This window comes from Myotis daubentonii, chromosome 12 (genome assembly GCF_963259705.1).
Source record: "Myotis daubentonii chromosome 12, mMyoDau2.1, whole genome shotgun sequence".
Lineage (NCBI taxonomy): Eukaryota > Metazoa > Chordata > Mammalia > Chiroptera > Vespertilionidae > Myotis > Myotis daubentonii.
In genome coordinates, this window is record NC_081851.1 from 44,783,661 (window position 1) to 44,803,216 (window position 19,556).

General features: G+C 37.1%; 1 protein-coding gene and 1 non-coding gene across 5 annotated transcripts in view; one reads left to right on the forward strand and one right to left on the reverse strand.

Moving 5' to 3' along the window:
* Positions 1-18,224, forward strand: part of XPO1 (exportin 1) — a 52,401-nt gene extending 34,177 nt beyond the window's left edge. For all 4 annotated transcript variants that reach the window (XM_059659675.1, XM_059659676.1, XM_059659678.1 and 1 more), the window contains 18 exons: positions 381-429; positions 511-630; positions 3,458-3,586; positions 4,649-4,807; positions 7,343-7,540; positions 8,111-8,249; positions 8,443-8,624; positions 8,707-8,863; positions 8,962-9,125; positions 9,398-9,532; positions 9,878-10,061; positions 10,360-10,466; positions 12,974-13,168; positions 14,595-14,763; positions 15,601-15,735; positions 15,815-15,974; positions 16,074-16,170; positions 17,186-18,224. In XM_059659675.1, coding sequence (XP_059515658.1) covers positions 381-429; positions 511-630; positions 3,458-3,586; positions 4,649-4,807; positions 7,343-7,540; positions 8,111-8,249; positions 8,443-8,624; positions 8,707-8,863; positions 8,962-9,125; positions 9,398-9,532; positions 9,878-10,061; positions 10,360-10,466; positions 12,974-13,168; positions 14,595-14,763; positions 15,601-15,735; positions 15,815-15,974; positions 16,074-16,170; positions 17,186-17,332 — 2,626 coding nt within the window. In that variant the 3' untranslated portion in view covers positions 17,333-18,224. The remainder of the gene's footprint in view (positions 1-380; positions 430-510; positions 631-3,457; positions 3,587-4,648; positions 4,808-7,342; positions 7,541-8,110; positions 8,250-8,442; positions 8,625-8,706; positions 8,864-8,961; positions 9,126-9,397; positions 9,533-9,877; positions 10,062-10,359; positions 10,467-12,973; positions 13,169-14,594; positions 14,764-15,600; positions 15,736-15,814; positions 15,975-16,073; positions 16,171-17,185) is intronic.
* Positions 7,809-7,915, reverse strand: LOC132214139 (U6 spliceosomal RNA). The gene has a single exon (XR_009448216.1). It is a non-coding gene; the product is annotated as a U6 spliceosomal RNA (small nuclear RNA).
* Positions 18,225-19,556: the final 1,332 nt, after the last annotated feature.

Below are 19,556 nucleotides of genomic sequence, written 5' to 3' on the forward strand. Positions count from 1 at the left end.
CAAGATAGCAACCTGGGCATGTGCCCTGACCTGGAATCAAACAGGTGACCTTGGTGCATGAGTTGACACTCAACCACTGAGCTACAACAGCCAGGATAATTTGGAGGGTTGTTTTTTATTATTATTATTTTGGTGGGTTTTTTTTAACTAACTTGATATCAAAGACTTGATTGATCTATTTAATATTTACAGTAAGAATGATTTTAAAAATCAAGAAACAGTTTAATAACTGTAGCTTTTGATGAAGTTGTTGGTGTATGTGTTTAAATGAGAGTAACTGAAGTTTTTAATGCGCAGATTGGAATATGTAATATTTGTTAGTATGTAAATAATTATAGTATTTTTATTTGTCTTCTGAACCAATCACTTTTTATTTTTAGCATGTGCAATGAGTTCTCACAAATCTTTCAGCTGTGCCAGTTTGTGATGGTAAGTGCTTTCATTTTTACTTTTTAAAATAACAAGTATATATAAGAAGATAATTATTTTATAGGTTTGTTTTCATTGCAGGAAAATTCCCAAAATGCTCCACTTGTACATGCAACATTGGAAACGTTACTCAGATTTCTTAACTGGATTCCACTGGGATATATTTTTGAGACCAAGTTAATCAGCACATTAATTTATAAGGTAGAGTGAATACATTTCACTTATCACTGAATAGTTGCATTTATTATCTTATTTTATAATGCTCTTTCATATAGAAAATTATTCTGCATTTATAGCCATAAGCAACCTTGTTTCTGAGATAAGGAACCTGCTCACAAGAACTTTTCCATAGTTTCAGCTAGTAGTTCTTTGAAATGATTGTTCCACTTATACCATATAATTTCATAAATTCCATGTGAACAACTAGGAATAGATCTGATTCTATTTTAGGTGATTATATAGACTACAGGGAGGTAAGGTAAGGAATGTTTCTAAAAAATGGAACATTTATATTTATTTCCTAATAATTTAAAGCACCAGCCTGGCCGCCATGGCATAGTGGTTGAGCATCGACCAATGAACCAGGGGGTCACGGTTCATTCTCAGTCAGAGCATATGCCTGGGTTGTGGGCTCAATCCCCAGTGTTGTGAGTGCAGGGGACAGCCAATCAATGATTCGCTCCCATCGATATTTCTCTCTCTATTTTCTCACCCCCCCCCCTCCTCTCTGAAATCATTAAAAATATAACTCTAACCGGTTTGGCTCAGTGGCTAGAGCGTTGGCCTGCAGACTGAGGGTCCCAGGTTCAATTCCGGTCAAGAGCATGTACCTTGGTTGCAGGCATATCCCCAGTAGGGGGTGTGCAAGAGGCAGCTGATGGATGTTTCTCTCTCATCAATGTTTCTAACTCTCTATCCCTCTCCCTTCCTCTCTGTAAAAAATCAATAAAATACATTAAATAAAAAAAATAAAAGCAACATGTAATGCCTAGATGAAGTCTTACACTTGTTTATCCAGACATAACCAGTTTCCAAGTGGTTTTATTTTCAAATCTTTTTTGCACAGATGTAATGAAATTTGCCTAATTGTGACTTTATAAAAGCAGGCAATTATCATTTACATTTTGGGCTTTGTAGTTCAGGGTTTGAGAAGGTCATAATCTGATAAATGAATTTATAATGTTGGAGATTTTTTTAAATATATTTTTATTGATTTCAGAGAGGAAGTGAGTGGGGGAGGGAGATAGAAACATCAGTGATGAGAAAGAATCATTGATTGGCTGCCTCCTGCACGCCCCCTACTGGGGGTTGAGCCCGCAGCCCTGGCATATGCCCTTGACCGGAATTGAATTTAGGACCTTTTAGTCTGCAGGTTGGCGCTATCCATTGAGCAAAACGGGCTAAGGCTGGAGATATTTTATTACTAGACAGTTTGTTTAGAAAGAAAGAAAAGAAAAGGGGTTGAAAAAGAAAGTTACCATGACTACAAATTCTCACCAACACTTGCTATTGTCAGACTTTAAAAATTTTCACCAATCTGGCGGGAATAAAACAGGAACTCGTATTTCTCTAGTAACTAATGAAGTTTGAGCATATTTTCATTAACAGATGCATTCGGTTTAAAGCTGTTCATATTTATCCATTTTATGTTAGGTTTTTTATCTTTTATTGATTTAAAGGTGCGTATGTGTTTAAATGAGAGTGACTGAAGTTTTTAATGCGCAGATTGGAATATGTAATATTTGTTAGTATGTAAATAATTATAGTATTTTTATTTGTCTTCTGAACCAATAAAAGGAAGGGAGTGGGGGAGGGAGATAGAAACCCTGAATCCGCCATACGTGTAGTGAGTGTCTTCCTCCAGATTTTGTTTGTTTTCACTCTGTTGATTTCTTTTGGGGAACAGTTTTATTATTTTAATATTAATGCCGGTGGTTGTTGATCCGGCATCAAGAAGGGTTCAGATAACTGGAGAAGGGGCTGTGCATAAATTAGAGTCCAGAGAAGAAACATAATTTTGAAAGGCATTATAGGGAGTCAGAAGACTTAGCTAAAGGAAACCAAGTTCTCCTTGTCTCAGGACCCCTTGCTTTTTATTAACACAAATTGTCCTAAGGCAAGGTAGATATACACATCAAAGGGTATACACAGTCCGTTGTCAGAATGGGGAATTACCTGCGGCTGTTCAGGTGTTTGGCCAGGCGAAGGCCAGGAGGAGGCAATAACATGTAGATTAAGATGCCCTTAGCTGTCTGGCAGCAAGCAATCATTTAGGTATCCTTTTCAGGTTTGGGGAAATGCCATCAGCCATTCCTAGATGATTCCGCTGTTGCTGACATGCTGGAATTGGCTTCCGGCAAATGTAGTTGAATTTATGCTTAAAAAAAAAAAAATAGATAACTTGTATAAGACTGTTTGCTATTGTCAATAGTACTAAAGGTTACATTCTTATACATAAGACATTTATGCCCTGTGGGAATATTTATTTTGTGTGAACTTGTGTTAAATATCAGGTAAATAATAATGTCCATTTCTAAGGCTTTTGTTGCTTCCCAAATTACCATCCACAAATGGCATGCCATCTTTATATCATCTCAGCAAGAGAATATGAAAGAGCCAGTTTTCCCACGTCTTCATTAATCATTGGTGTGTTTCCGTCTCCTAAAATCTGAACAGTTATAAATCTTGGATTCTTTTTAGACTACACAGAAAATATGATGTTCTTAAAAGTCACGTAATGGGTCTTGGATAGGTTACTAAGCAAATTTGTGTTTTTTAGATGTACCAGACACATCAAAAGAAAGCACAATTTGCTCTTAAATTATTTATTGTCAATAAGGCGGTTAATGAAATTTTCTCAAAATACATGTGCAAAACAAAATTATCTGTCACCTGCTTATCTGCTTTTGGGGAGGGAGGGTTTATATTTGATGTACTAGTAAAATCATTTATTTTTCCCCTCCAATTTTAATTTTAAGTAAAATGTTTCAGGCCCTTTAATTTTGTTTTCTTTTTTGTATTAAAACAGTTCCTGAATGTTCCAATGTTTCGAAATGTCTCTCTGAAGTGCCTCACTGAGATTGCTGGTGTGAGTGTAAGCCAATATGAGGAACAATTTGTCACGCTATTTACACTGACAATGATGCAGCTGAAACAGGTAAAACACTCAAAAACTGAGTAAATTTATGTTCCTTAGAAAAGGGTGGATTAGAGTTTAACCACTTCAGAGTAATTTATAATAGACCGAGTATAATATGATTGCATATTTATTCTATAAAATGAGTAAACTAGCCATTTTAATGAGCCATTTTGAAAATTCATTAAATGCTTACAAATCTGGGGATTAATGTCAGCTGCTTCTGACCTTACGTCTGAAATGAAGGATTGTGCAGTTCTAGTTTATATGAGTTATCTAAAAGATTGATCATAATATTACGTTACTGTATGTTATATGAATAAATTAATTGAATGTTTTTACATTTCTGATAAGATTAAAGAGGGAAAAGTTTGATCCAGGAAAGAATTCAGAGTATAGTCTGAGTAAATCTTACTACTTGCATAAATACCTAAGATCTGGAAATAGCCCAAGTGCCCATCAGTAGATGAATGGATTAAGAGGCTGTGGTACATTTATACCGTGGAGTACTATGCAGCAGTAAAAAAAAGAAGACTATCTTACCCTTTGAGACAGCATGGAGGGACCTGGAGAGTATCATGCTAAGTGAAATAAGTCAGTCAGAGAATTAAGTGTCATGATTTCACTTATATGTAGAATCTAGGTAACAAAATAAAATAATGAATAGAGTGTATCCAGAAATAATGGAAGCATGGAACAGAGTGCAGAATCTCAAATGGAAGGTGGGGAAGGTGGACGACGGTGGGTGGGAGGTAATCAATCAAAGACCTTGTATTTATATATGCATAACCCATCGACATACACAATAGGGTTGTCAAGGTCTAGGGTAGGGGGCAGGGGCAGGCTGGAGGGAGTAAAAGGGGACATATGTAATACTTCAAACTAATAAAGGATTTTTTTTTTTTTTAATGTGTCCAAAGCTAGGACACAAAAATACAAAAACAGTTATAACTGACCAAGAAGAATAAGATATTTGACTACTTTAGTATTGGTAAAAGGGTAATGGAATCATTGGGCTTAGATGTACTGTCTTTTTTCATTGGTTTTAAAATGCAGGCTAATAGTCTCTATTTAAACCTGCAGATGCTTCCTTTAAATACCAATATTCGACTTGCATACTCAAATGGAAAAGATGATGAACAGAACTTCATTCAAAATCTCAGTTTGTTTCTCTGCACGTTTCTTAAGGAACATGGTCAACTTATAGAAAAAAGACTAAATCTCAGGGAAACACTCATGGAGGTAGGCTTTGTGGAGCCTTTGGCTTCTGAAACTTTTTTTACATGATAATAACAAATTCCTAAAGGGTGTTCAGACGTGTCAAGGCAGATAGATAGATTTCAGAGAGGATTGGAGGAGAAATGGATAGAAACATCAAAGATGAGAATCATTGATTGGCTGCCTCCTCCATGTCCCACACTGGGGATCAAGTCCGCAACCTGTGCACATGCCCTGGCTGAGAATCAAACCGTGTCCTCCAGGTTCCTAGGTCCATGGTCAACCACTGAGCCATGGCAGTTGAGTCAGATGTGTCATTTCTAAGATGAAGTCTAATGACCTTACTTAAAAATTGATGTGTAGCCTGGCTTGTGTGGTTCAGTGGTTGATTGTCGACCTATGAAGTGGGAAATTGCAGTTCTATTACTGGTCAGTGAACCTGTCTGGGTTATGGGCTCAACCCACACCCACACCCACACCCACACCCCCTGCGGGGGTGGGGTGGTGGAAGGCCCACATGCCAGGGGCAGCTTTTATATAATTCTCATCATTGATTTTTCTATCTATCTCTCTCCCCCCTTCCTCTCTCTAAAATCAACTTAAAGCCCTAGCTGGTTTGACTCAGTGGAAGAGTTTCATTTCAGCCTGCAGACTGAAGGCTCCTAGGTTTGATTCCAGTCAAGGACACATAATACCCGGGTTGTGGGCTTGATCCACAGTAGGGGACATGCAGAAGGCAGCCAATCAGTGATTCTCTCTCACCATTGTTGTATCTATCTCTACCTCTACCTTACTCTCTGAAATCAATTCTATATAATAAAGAGGTACTATGCAAATTGACTGTTGCGCTCTTACACAAGATGGCTGCCCCCATGTGGTCAGAAGATGGCCAGCAGGGGAGGGCAGTTGGGGGACCATGCTGACAGGGCAGCAGGTAGGCATCGATCAGGCTGGCAGGGGAGTGGTTAAGGAGTAATCAGGCTGGCAGGCAGAAGTGGTTAGGGGCGATTAGGCAGGGATGCAAGTGCTTGGGAGCCAGCTGTCCCGTGAGAGGGATGTCGGTTTCCTAAACCAGCACATCCCCTGAGGGGTCCCAGATTGGAGAGGGTGCAGGCTGGGCTGAGGACCCCCTCCTTCTCCTGCCCCACCACCTTGCATGAATTTTATGCACTGGGCCTCTAGTAAAAATATATTTACAATCAGTTTTAAAGCCCTTACTGGTTTGACTCAGTGGATAGAGCAGGGGTGGGCAAACTTTTTGACTCGAGGGCTACAATGGGTTCTTAAACTGGACCGGAGGGCTGGAACAAAAGCATGGATGGAGTGTTTGTGTGAACTAATATAAATTCAAAGTAAACATCATTACATAAAAGGGTACAGTCTTTTTAGTTTTATTCATTTCAAACAGGCTGGATCCGGCCCGCGGGCCGTAGTTTGCCCACGGCTGGGATAGAGCATTGGCCTGCGGACTGAAGGGTCCAAGGTTCGATTCCGGTCAAGGGCATGTACCTTGGTTGCGGGCATATCCCCAGTGGGGAGTGTGCAGGAGGCAGTTGATCGATGTTTCTCTCTCATCGATGTTTCTAATTCTCTATCCCTCTCCCTTCCTCTCTAAAAAATCAATAAAATATTTTAAAAAATAAAATCAATTTTAAAAACACGTTTTTAAAAAAATTGAGTTGTACTCCACATGAAATAAAACTATCCAGTTTAAAGTGTATAATTCAGTGCCATTTAGTACATTCACAGTGTTTTCAACCATCTCTTTTTCAAAAGATTTTTACCCACAAACTAGTGATATACCCATTGAAAGTTACCTCATTCTTTTTTCTCCCCCATTCCTTCACAGCCACTAATTTGCTCTCTGTTTCTGGAATTAGTTTCTCTAAATCTTTCATACAAATGGAATCATATGGTCTTCTGTAGTTGGGTTTTCAAGGTTCATCCATGTTACATCATGAACCAGTACTTGATCCTTTTTTTATGACTGAGTAATATTTTCTTGTATGGTTATATCAAATTTTGTGTGTTCATTCATCAATTGATGGATATTTGGATTGTTTGCTTCTTTTTGCTTATTGATACCAACTAATTACTGCATAAGTGTTCCAGGACATGTATAAAGAAAACAGAATTTTCCCTGACCGGTTTGGCTCAGTGGATAGAGCGTCGGCCTGCGGACTGAAGGGTCCCTGGTTCCGGTCAGGGGCATGTACCTTGGTTGCGGGCACATCCCCAGTGGGAGGTGTGCAGGAGGCAGCTGATCGATGTCTGTCTGTCTGTCTCTCTCTCTCTCTCTCTCTCTCTCTCTCTCATTCTCATTGATGTTTCTAACTCTCTATCCCTCTCCCTTCCTCTCTATAAAAAAAATCAATAAAATAATATATTTTATAAAAAGAAAATAGAATTTGCTCCTAAAGAATTTTTAGTATGGTGCATGAATAATGAAATATCAGAGTTGTGAAACTTAAAACAGGAACTTTTATTTCTGAATAACACAATGAGTGCAAAGCAATTAATGTCTAAGAGTTATTTTAATAATTTTGGTCTTCTTTGTAGGCCCTTCATTATATGTTGTTGGTATCAGAAGTGGAAGAAACAGAAATCTTTAAAATTTGTCTTGAGTACTGGAATCATTTGGCAGCTGAACTCTATAGAGAGAGCCCATTCTCTACGTTGGCCTCTCCGTTACTATCTGGAAGTCAGCATTTTGATGTTCCTCCCAGGAGGCAGTTGTATTTGCCCGTGTTATCCAAGGTAACAGTAAAGTCGGTGGTTGATGCTCTTGTGGCTTCCTGTGATTTTTAGAGCTAAATGCAAGCACTGGCTTTTGTTTTTTTACTAATCTATCCAAATAAATGGGCTACAAAAAGAGTCCAACTTCCCCGTGCATGTTGAAAACCAGAACATGCAAGAGATTGTTATAAGCACATCTGTGAGTTTGTTAGAAAGTTAAGAGGCTACCCCCTTTCAGTGTCTGGATGAAGCACTGGATATTTATTTATTTATTTATTTATTTATTTTTTTAAATAAGGAACGCTTCACGAATTTGCGTGTCATCCTTGCGCAGGGGCCATGCTAATCTTCTCTGTATCGTTCCAATTTTAGTATATGTGCTGCCGAAGCGAGCACTGGATATTTAATAGATGGTTTTTATTCATGTTAAAGTTTGAGAACCACTGTTAATAGAATTACATTTTAAATATGTTCATTCTTGTATATTGTCAGGGCAGTTTGGTACCTTAAGGTGCATATAATCTAATTTTTTAGTCTATATTTGATGTGGCTGATTTCTGAGATTAACAGATTTTTCTTGTTGTTGAATAGGTTCGTTTACTGATGGTTAGTCGTATGGCTAAACCAGAGGAAGTATTGGTTGTAGAAAATGATCAGGGTGAAGTTGTAAGGGAATTCATGAAGGATACAGATTCCATAAATTTGTATAAGAATATGAGAGAAACATTAGGTAAGTTAATAAATACTATTAATTTAAGTCTTTGTGATTCTATTCCGGAATGGAAATATTGTAGGAAATGTGATCCACTTAGTTTCTGAATCTGTTAATAGCCATTTTATTAATGTGCTGCTCTTCCCTTAGTAAAAGTTTTTACTCATTAAATTTTGCATCTGAAACATCTGGAACTTTTTTTCCTTTGTAGTTTATCTTACTCATCTGGATTATGTAGATACAGAAAGAATAATGACTGAAAAGCTTCACAATCAAGTGAATGGTACAGAATGGTCATGGAAAAATTTAAATACATTGTGTTGGGCAATAGGCTCCATTAGTGGAGCAATGCATGAAGAGGATGAAAAACGATTTCTTGTTACTGTTATAAAGGTATGCACGTGGTATGTATAGACTGGAATCATTAAATAATTATGCTTAATTATAAATTACTGAAATTTGTCTTATTTTACAGGATCTATTAGGATTATGTGAACAGAAAAGAGGCAAAGATAATAAAGCTATAATTGCATCAAATATCATGTACATAGTAGGTCAATATCCAAGATTTTTAAGAGCTCACTGGAAATTTTTAAAGACTGTTGTGAACAAGCTGTTTGAATTCATGCATGGTAAATCCTTTTTATTTAATATATTTTATTTAGTTGTTTGTTTTTGTTTAAAAATTATTTTTGAAATTTTTTTTAAATAAATGTTTTTGTTTCATTAGAGACCCATGATGGAGTCCAAGACATGGCTTGTGATACTTTCATTAAAATAGCTCAGAAGTGCCGCAGGCATTTTGTTCAGGTTCAGGTTGGAGAAGTAATGCCGTTTATTGATGAGATTTTGAACAATATTAACACTATAATTTGTGATCTTCAACCTCAACAGGTATGGGAGATCTTAGCCTATTTTCTTAGAAAGTAACTACTGTTTTAGTCCGATGGGAATAGAAAGAATGTCACTATTAGATTCAGTTCCAAGTATCTCTGATTAAGTTTTTATAGTGAAGGAAAAGTTCAACCAGAGTTTGTCAGACTGTTTTTCTGTCTAATTTATTTCTGACACTTCAATGAAATTAGTTTCAGTATAGACTTGAATTGTTTGTGTATGGTTTTCCTTATTATGATACATAAAAGTGAAATGTCTGCCTTTCAACATAGGTCCATACATTTTATGAAGCTGTGGGGTACATGATTGGTGCACAAACAGACCAAACAGTACAAGAACATTTGATAGAAAAATACATGCTGCTTCCTAATCAAGTTTGGGATAGCATAATCCAGCAGGCAACCAAAGTAAGTTATATTACTTTTTACATAAGTTATGGTGGAATTTAAGAAGTGTGTTATTTTTAGGAGCAGTGAACTCAGTGCCTTTGACATGCACACCTGATTCATAACTACTTTTGTGTGTGTTTTTGTGCATTAAAGAAATAAGTATTTTTATTTTGTTTTGCTGGTACATTGGGAAGATTTCACTCTAATGTTGGTTGTAGGTATTAGTAATAGACTTATGTGTTTTTATACCATTATGGATTATAAATGTGATTATAAATTTGGAATAATGTTGGTAGTGGTTTTTGCTTTAATAATTACAAGGATAATTCTCATGTGATAAATGGATATTTTTGTCTTTCACAGAATGTGGATATACTTAAAGATCCTGAAACAGTTAAGCAGCTTGGTAGCATATTGAAAACAAATGTGAGAGCCTGCAAAGCTGTTGGACACCCCTTTGTAATTCAGCTTGGGAGAATTTACTTGGATATGCTTAATGTATACAAGTGCCTCAGTGAAAATATTTCTGCAGCTATCCAAGCTAATGGTGAGTGATTTTGAATTTTTTTTTTTTTTTGAATTCTTATGGAATGTTGTACAACATCAATTCTACGTTCCCTGCCTTAGTGTAGGCATTCAGTAGTTCTTACAGATTTTAAATAAGCCTCCCTCCAGATAACCCTAGATAATTTTTTAACTAGTTGCATGCCCCTTCCCTTATAAAATTAGTCTTTTTTTTCCCCCATTAAATATATCTTTAGAGGTAAATAGTATTGAAAGTACATGTAATTACCAATATAGAATTTTATTTGTCAAGTTGGATTCCACTTGGTTGTATTTTTTAGGTGAAATGGTTACAAAGCAACCGTTGATTAGAAGTATGCGAACAGTAAAAAGGGAAACTTTAAAGTTAATATCTGGTTGGGTGAGCCGGTCCAATGATCCACAGATGGTAAGTGAGATGTGTTTTTTGTTTTTAAGTTGATGCTGCATTCTCTGGTTTAAGCTTTATCTCTGTGTGTATTTCTCTAATTTAAAGGTAATTTAGATGTCTACATTTGGGGTTATTGTATAGCATTCTATTTATTACAGTCTTTGACTACTTAAAAATACAAAGTTTTAAACCATCTTGCAAAGATGGTTAGATGATGGTGATATGTAATAAGATAGCTGAGAGGAATAGATTGGGTAATTTTAATTTTTCCATGGATAGATATATAGAGTTCAGATGAAATCTTTGTGTTCATCATGATTTTCAAAGCAATTTACAAAGCTTTCATTAGTTTGCCTCCTCAGTAAAAGTACTTTACCAGCTAAAGGTTTGAAAATCTCATTTACTCTTACTGCTTTTATTCTAAATCATTTCCAGAAAGGCATATGATTTTCAGAAACTAAATGAGCTCCATATACCTCAACTTGGAAAAATGTGAATAATTTTTGTTTTTGTTAGACCTTTTCATTCTCTTGATCCTTGGAACATTACAAAAATTTCTGTCTTATTAACACTGCTGCATGGAAATATTGGTTGACAAGTGAGCTATTTGTATAATTTAAAATTTCAATATTGTTCCAATTGATGAGGAAAAAATTTCCAGGAAACTTGTTCAGAAAACTATTGTGGAATTCTCAAGGTATCAGATTTAAATATTGAAAAGTTTTGAACATGTGCATTATAAAAGTACAACTGTATTTAAAATTGGAGAGTAAAAAGTAGAAAGAATTGAAGGAATTATGAAGTTCATAATTTAAAATAGCTTGGGCAAATTTCAGGCATATCAGTGGTGATGATGATGGCACCATTATATTTTACAATTAAGACTTATGTCATGGTTTAGGGCAGTAAATTTCAAAGATACTAAACACTTCAGATTCATTTTCTAGGGAGAAAGTATCAAGAGTAGAAATGAGGCTCTGACCGGTTTGGCTCGGTGATTGGAATGTCGGCCTGTGGACAAGTGTCACAGGTTTGATTCCTGGTCCAGGGCACGTACCTAGGTTGCAAGTTTCCCTGCCCCAGTAGTGGCACTTGGGGAGGCATCCAAACCAGGTGTCTCACATAAATGAGAACCAGTTCTTCTGTAAGATGCCAAGTGGGTAATTGGAAAAATAATTTTGTGCTTATCCTTCAATCTTATAAAACCTGTTCTGTATATTAGTACACCACTGACATTTTTGAATGCACATTGAATATGATAAATAAGGTAATGTGACTTACATTTCAGTTATAAAATGGGAAATTCTGCAAGATATCCTAAACTCTTGAAAGCATAAATGATACCTTTGAGTGCAGCATAGGTTCTGGGGTTAAATTCTTGAACCTTACTAGATCAGGGAAATGCTTATTTTGTTTTTGTTTTAATCTAATCTGGTAATATTCAATGAACGAAAAATAGGTTGTATTTATTGTACGTGTCTTGATATTGTGTCTTGATATAGAACTTAGGAAAAGCATAGATGTTACACCTTAATATGACTATGTTTATTGACAATTCTAGAAACTTCACAGTCTCTCTGGTGCAGTTCTATTTTCTTGTATAAGAAGTGATGGCTATTCTTTTTCTTTATTAAAATACATTGAGTGGGGCCCTGACTGGTTTGGCTCAGTGGATGGAGCGTCGGCCTGCAGAGTGAAAGGTCCCAGATTCAATTCCGGTCAAGGGCATGTACCTTAGTTGCGGGCGCATCCCCAGTGGGGAGTGTGCAGGAGGCAGCTGATCAATGTTTCTAACTCTCTATCCCTCTCCCTTCCTCTCTGTAAAAAACAATAAAATATTTTTTTAAAAAAATACATTGAGTGGGAGTATTTTGGTTTTTATAGATATTATCCACTGAAGAAACTGATATAATCTTGGTTAGGATGATTTTTTCTTTCCTGCTAGGTTCCTCATCCTTCATATACAGTATTCCTAGAATCCTGGTTTTGCTTGGAGCCAGTCGCTTGGTTTGGGGCCTTAGTTTCTTTCATAATTATAAATTTGAACTACGCTATATTCTGCTCCTTCCCAGCCTATTGTGATGTTTTGGTTTCTTTCAGTTAAATGCTTTAGTGTACAAAAAACCTAGTCATAGTATATTTCCAGTTTATAAGATAGCATCCATAGAGACAAGAGTGACTTAGCTTTTTATAATAGTAACCAAATGCATAGATTAAAAGTTTTCCTGGCTAGTATGGCACAGTTGTTTAAGCGTCATCCCATAGCACCTGGAGGTTACCGGTTCAATTCCTGTTTAGAGCACATGCTCATGTTGCGGCCTTGCTCCCCTTTGGGCAGTGTGCAGGAGGCAGTTGATTGATGTTTCTCATCTATGTTTCTATCCTTCACTCCCTTCTCTCTAAAATCTAAACATATATATATATATATATATATATATATATATATATATATATATTTTTTTTTTTTTTTTTTTTTTTTTTTTTTCTAAACTTAAAAGTGTGTTTTTTGTTTTTTGTTTAAACAGGTAGCTGAAAATTTTGTTCCTCCTTTGTTGGATGCAGTTCTCATTGATTATCAGAGAAATGTCCCAGCTGCTAGAGAACCAGAAGTGCTTAGTACCATGGCTATTATCGTCAACAAGTTGGGAGGACATATAACAGCTGAAATACCTCAAATATTTGATGCTGTTTTTGAATGCACATTGAATATGATAAATAAGGTAATGTGATTTACATTTCAGTTATAAAATGGGAAATTCTGCAAGATATCCTAAACTCTTGAAAGCATAAATGATACCTTTGAGTGCAGCATAGGTTCTGGGGTTAAATTCTTGAACCTTACTAGATCAGGGAAATGTTTATTTTGTTTTTGTTTTAATCTAATCTAATAAAAGAGAACATGCAAATTGTCTGCAACTCCGATACGCCCCCAAGCAACGCCCACCAGCCAATAAGATTGGCTATATGCAAATTAACCCAACCAAGATGGTGGCCGACAGCCATAGAGTTGGAGCAAGCAGGAGGCTTGGTTGCCTGGCGATGGAGGAAGCCAAGCCTCCCACCTGCCCTGACTGGCTGTGGCCCCTGCCCAAGGCAACAAAGTTTCAATTATGGAAGATAAATAAATCCCAAATACCTGCATCCAGCCAGCCTCCACTGGGAGTTTGGGTGGCTAGGGGCTGTGGCCAGCTGGCAAACAACCATCAGCCCCTCACCCATGCACCAGGCCTCTATCCTATATAGTAAACTGGTAATATGCAAATTGACCCTAATAGCAGAATGACTGGGAATGACTGATCACTATGACACACACTGACCACCAGGGGGCAGATGCTCAATGCAGGAGCTGCCCCCTGGTGGTCAGGTGGTCCCACAGGGGGAGCTCTGCTCAGCCACAAGCCAGGCTGAAGGCTGCCAGTACAGCGGTGGTGGTGGGAGCCTCTCCTGCCTCCTCATCCGCACTAAGGATGTCCGACTGCAGCTTAGGCCTGCTCCCCGCTGGCAAGTGGACATCCCCCGAGGGCTCCCGGGCTGCCAGAGAGATGTCTGACTGCCAGCTTAGGCCCAATCCCCTGGGGAACAGGCCTAAGCCAGCAGGTGGTCATCCCCCAAGGGGTCCCAGACTGCAAGAGGACACCGGCTGGACTGAAGAATGCCCCCTCCCCCCCGAGTGCACAAATTTTTGTGCACCTGGCCTCTAGTATGTATATATTACCACATTTTGTTTATTCAAATTTTTGTGCATTGGGCCTCTAGTTTTATATAAAATAACAGTAAGGAGTACATTTGATAGATTGCATTCATTCAAATAGTAGATTGAATTTATTGAAAACTGCATTTAGAGACATTAAAAATTTTAACGTATTGATTTGTGAGGCTCCAAGTTACTAGTGATTACATAGCACGTTACACATGATGTTCTTTTATGTGCATTTTGATGAGTTGCTTTATAATGTGACCTAAGGTCTCCTTATTTTCATAATTCATTTGTTTAACAAATGGTAATTTTATGATCCATGAGAGGTGAATTATATTGTCTTTGAATTGGCCTTTCAGGATACCATACTTACCATACCAGCTTATGAGTTCCACTAACAAGTATATTAAATTCGGGCTTGCTTTTTATTTTGTTTTTACCATTTTTAGGACTTTGAAGAATATCCTGAGCACAGAACGAACTTTTTCTTACTACTTCAGGCTGTCAATTCTCATTGTTTCCCAGCATTTCTGGCTATTCCACCTGCACAGTTTAAACTTGTTTTAGATTCCATTATTTGGGCTTTCAAACATACTATGAGGAATGTTGCAGATACAGGTAAATGCATAGAAATTTACTTCTTTGCCTGCCAATTTATAAATTCTACAGACACTTAGAGGTAGGTATACAGTTGTAGACAGGTAGGTACCACTTCACTTGTCAAGTTTTGTCTGTGTAAGCCCTAAAAGCAACTTAGTTGTCTGTTTTGTACATAGTACATAGGCAGAATTAGTTATGGGAGATGGGCATAAAATTAAAAGTAGGGAAATATCACTTACTGATATCTTTTTTTTTTTTTAATTGACTTCAGAGAGGGAGGGGAGGGGGAGAGAGAGAAACATCAATGATGAGAGAGTATAATTGGTCAGCTGCCTCCACATACAGAGGATCAAGCCTGCAACCTGAGTATGTGCCCTAACTGGGAATCAACCGAGACCTCCTGATTCATAGGTCGATATTCAACTACTGAGCCATGCAGGCCGTGCTCCATATCTTAATTACTGCTTCCTTTTCTCCATATGCTTTTCCACTGTGGCACTAATAATTTACTGAGGATAAATCTAAAGAACATCTCTAGCAGGAGGATTTTTTATTTGTTCTGTATTTAAATAGTAATTGGTTTATGTAATAGGAACATCTATTTGTGCTGTTTTTGGTGTGGATGTGGAGAAAATTGATCCTTCAGACATAGTGGTAAGGTGGTAATGGTTATTATTTACAGTTTATCAGAAAGCAGACATTGATTCTAAGAGACCTCAATTACTGATTCAAGATAATTTAGGCAAATAATTAGCTAAAAAGAGGGAGAATGGGCTTTGAATCAGAATAGTTCATTGGTAAAATACTATCATGTGAGTGTTACCAGTCTGTAATTTGCTGTTCTATGTATTTTAGGCTTACAGATCCTTTTCACACTTTTGCAAAATGTTGCACAAGAAGAAGCTGCAGCTCAGAGTTTTTATCAAACTTATTTTTGTGATATTCTTCAACATATCTTTTCTGTTGTGACAGACACCTCACATACTGCCGGTAAGGATTTAAAGCTATAAAAATGTTAAATGTTCCAGTTGTTAAATCTTAGAGCTAATAATAATCTTTTCATCAACAGGTTTGACGATGCATGCGTCAATACTTGCATATATGTTCAATTTGGTTGAAGAAGGAAAAATAAGTACACCATTAAATCCTGGGAATCCAGTTAACAACCAAATGTTTATTCAGGAATATGTGGCTAATCTCCTTAAGTCTGCATTCCCTCATCTGCAAGAGTAAAAATATATATTTATTTATTTATTTATTTATTTATTAATAAACGAATTTCTTATTTTAAAAAAACAATCATTTAATTACTATGTTTTGATTTGCAGTGCTCAAGTAAAGCTCTTTGTGACAGGGCTTTTCAGTTTAAATCAGGATATTCCTGCTTTCAAGGAACATCTTAGGGATTTCCTAGTTCAAATAAAGGTATGTAATTTATCTGCATTTGCAGAAATATAAAACTAACTTGATCATTAGTTTTAGGAGAAACAGCTTTTTTATATCTTTGCTTAATATATTTATATACACACACATATACATACTCTGGCAAGATTATCATGACCACCTGACATTTGTAGTCAAATTAGCTATAATTTCACGCTGAGATTGCTAGAGGGCCAAGCCATTATAAACGTCTGAATAGCACAACATACCTAAGTATCGTTGCTGATCAAGTTCATCCTATCATGTTGATGGCGTATCCCAATGAAGATGGCTCCTTCCAACAAGATAATGCGCCATGCTACCGTGCTCATATTGTGTAGGAGTGGTTCCAAGAATATGAGGGAGACTTTACAATCACCAGATTTCAATCCAATTGAGCATTTGTGGGACAAAGTTAAAAGAGCCATCGGGCCGCTGGTTCCACAACCATCAAATCTCACAGAACCATCACCTTTCAACATCTCGTGCAGTCAATACCAAGAAGAATTGCCGCAGTATTGAAGGCAAAAGGTGGCCCAACGAAGTACTGATTGGGTGGTCATAATAATCTGGCATGTGTGTATATCATCATTCTATGGCTCTTTTATAACCTTTTCCCCACTAGCACCTTTTTTTGGGGGGTTTTTTGTTTTTTAATACGTTTTTATTGATTTTGGAAAGTGGGAGAGAGAGAGAAACATCAATGATGAGAATCATTGATTGGCTGCCTCCTGCAGGACCCTTACTTGGGATCAAACCCGCAATTCAACCTGGGCATGTGCTGTGACTGGGAATTGAACCATGACCTCCTAGTTCATAGGTTGACGCTCAAATTCAGTGCACCACCTTCGGTGTTTAATTCAGACACATAATACTGAAATTTAAACCCAACCAATTGATGGAAAAATTGTATCCCTTGTGTAAACAGGGAATATGCTTATTTCCACCTTTCCCCGAAAAAAACTATTTGTTTTTCATAACACACTTATGTTGACCTTTCAACTATCTGCTTTCACAGGAGTTTGCAGGTGAAGATACATCTGACCTGTTTTTGGAAGAAAGAGAAACAGCCCTCCGACAGGCTCAGGAAGAGAAACATAAACTTCAAATGTCTGTCCCTGGCATCCTTAATCCACATGAAATTCCAGAAGAAATGTGTGATTAAAATGGGAAGTCATGCTGGGGTTTGATTTTTCTCTGCAACTTTTGTTAGCAGAAGAAAACAGCATCTGGATATTTGTCGACCAAAATGATGCCAATTTGTAAATTAAAATGTCACCTAGTGGCCCTTTTTCTTATGTGTTTTTTGTATAAGAAATTTTCTGTGAAATACCTTCCATTGTTTAAGCTTTTGTTTTGGTCATCTTTATTTAGTCTGCATGAAGTTGAAAATTAAGGCATTTTTTAAAATTCTACTTCATGCCCATCTTGTGGCTAGGATGGGGGAGGAGGCAAATCCGATTTGAACATATACTTGTAAATTCTAATGCAAGATTATACAATTTTTTTTCTGTAAACTACCAGTTTTTAATTAGGGAGCATTTTCTTTCTAGCCTGTATTTCAGTCTAGAAGAAAAATAATGAGTAAAACAAATTGCATTGTTAAAAGGATTATAGTGCTGCATTGTCAGAAGTTAGCACCTCTTGGACTGAATGTTTGTCTAGACTACATGTATTACAAGTCTGTATGGCAAGTTTGCAGCAAGATCATGTGCATATCATCCCATTGTAAAGCAACTTCAAAAATATGTGAACACAGTTAGTTATTTTTACACAGTTCTTTTTGTTTTTGTGTGTGTGTGCTGTCGCTTGTCGACAACAGCTTTTTGTTTTCCTCAATGAGGAGTGTTGCTCATTTGTGAGCCTTCATTAACTCGAAGTGAAATGGTTAAAAATATTTATCCTGGTAGAATAGGCTGCATCTTTTTAACAACTCATTAAAAAACAAACAACAAAACTGGCTTTTGAGATGACTTATACTAATTTACATTGTTTACCAAGCTGTAGTGCTTTAAGAACACTACTTTAAAAAGCAAAATAAACTTGGTTTACATTTATTTTCCCTTTAATGGCTCAAAATTATTCCTACATTAATGAAAGGGGATATTTGTGTTTAGGTATTTCATTTTAAAATGATGTGTGCAACATGTTGACATGCAAATATTTCTGAAGTGCCTGGGAGTAAAAGCAGTTTATATATAAAGTGAATATGCTCAGATACCTTCTGTTCCCAAGAATCAAATTTCTTATTTGATACATTTTACCTTTGTGATTAAAGGGAGTGAGTGTTTTGTGTCCTGGTTAGGAGATCCGTGTAATGAAGAATGAGAACCCAGGTGTACAAACTACTACAAATATTGTTTTTTATATTTTTAAAATAGATTTTTTTGAGAGAGAGAGGGAAAAATATTGATGTGAGAGCATATCAGTCATCTGTTTTCTCGGGCCCCCTGTCAGGGATCAAGCCTGAAAACTGGGCAAGTGCCCTTACCAGGAATTGAACCAGCAACCTTCTGTGCACAGGATAACTGCCACACTTGGCCAGGGCCAGATATTTTTGATTTGTGTTCTTGTGAAATGGAACCCTTAGAAGTAAGTGAACGGAAGGGGAAAATGTATACAGGGCCTATAAAACACAGAAAAAGGTAGAGAAGGGAGTACAAAAAGGAAACCAGCTGGGGTGAACTTGTTTCCAGAGGATAAACTAGTCTTCTATAAACTAGATTAAAGCTTAAGCACTTGAAGGACCTCAAGTTACTTGGAGAATTAGCAATTTTGTATAATTGCCATCTTCCTAACAAGTTTGTGGCAACCCTGCCATCATTTCAATAGAATATAATCCTGCTTAAAGCAATTTGTTTCTAAAACAGCAAATGGTAAGGATTTAAATGTATTCAAAGAGGAATATTGGAAGATTTTATTGATTTTTTTTTTTTTACAGAGAGGAAGGGAGAGAGAGAGAGAGTTAGAAACATCGATGAGAGAGAAACATCGATCAGCTGACTCCTGCACATCTCCCACCAGGGATGTGCCCGCAACCCAGGTACATGCCCTTGACCGGAATCGAACCTGGGACCCTTCAGTCTGCAGGCCGATGCTCTATCCACTGAGCCAAACCGGTTCCGGCGAAGATTTTTTTTTTTTTAAAGTTTCAGCTTTGCTCAGTTCTTTGGCTGTATTATTAACTATTGGCATATGACTAAAAATATATTTAAAGGGGCCCTGGCCGTTGTTCCTTAGTGGACCAAAATGTCTTGGGTTTGATTCCGGATCACGTACTTGGGTTGTGGGTTAGCTCCCCACTCCTGGTGGAGTACATGGGAGAGGCAACCAGTCAACCTGTCTCTTTCACATTGGTGTTTCTTCTCCCATTCTCTAAAAAGTGATGG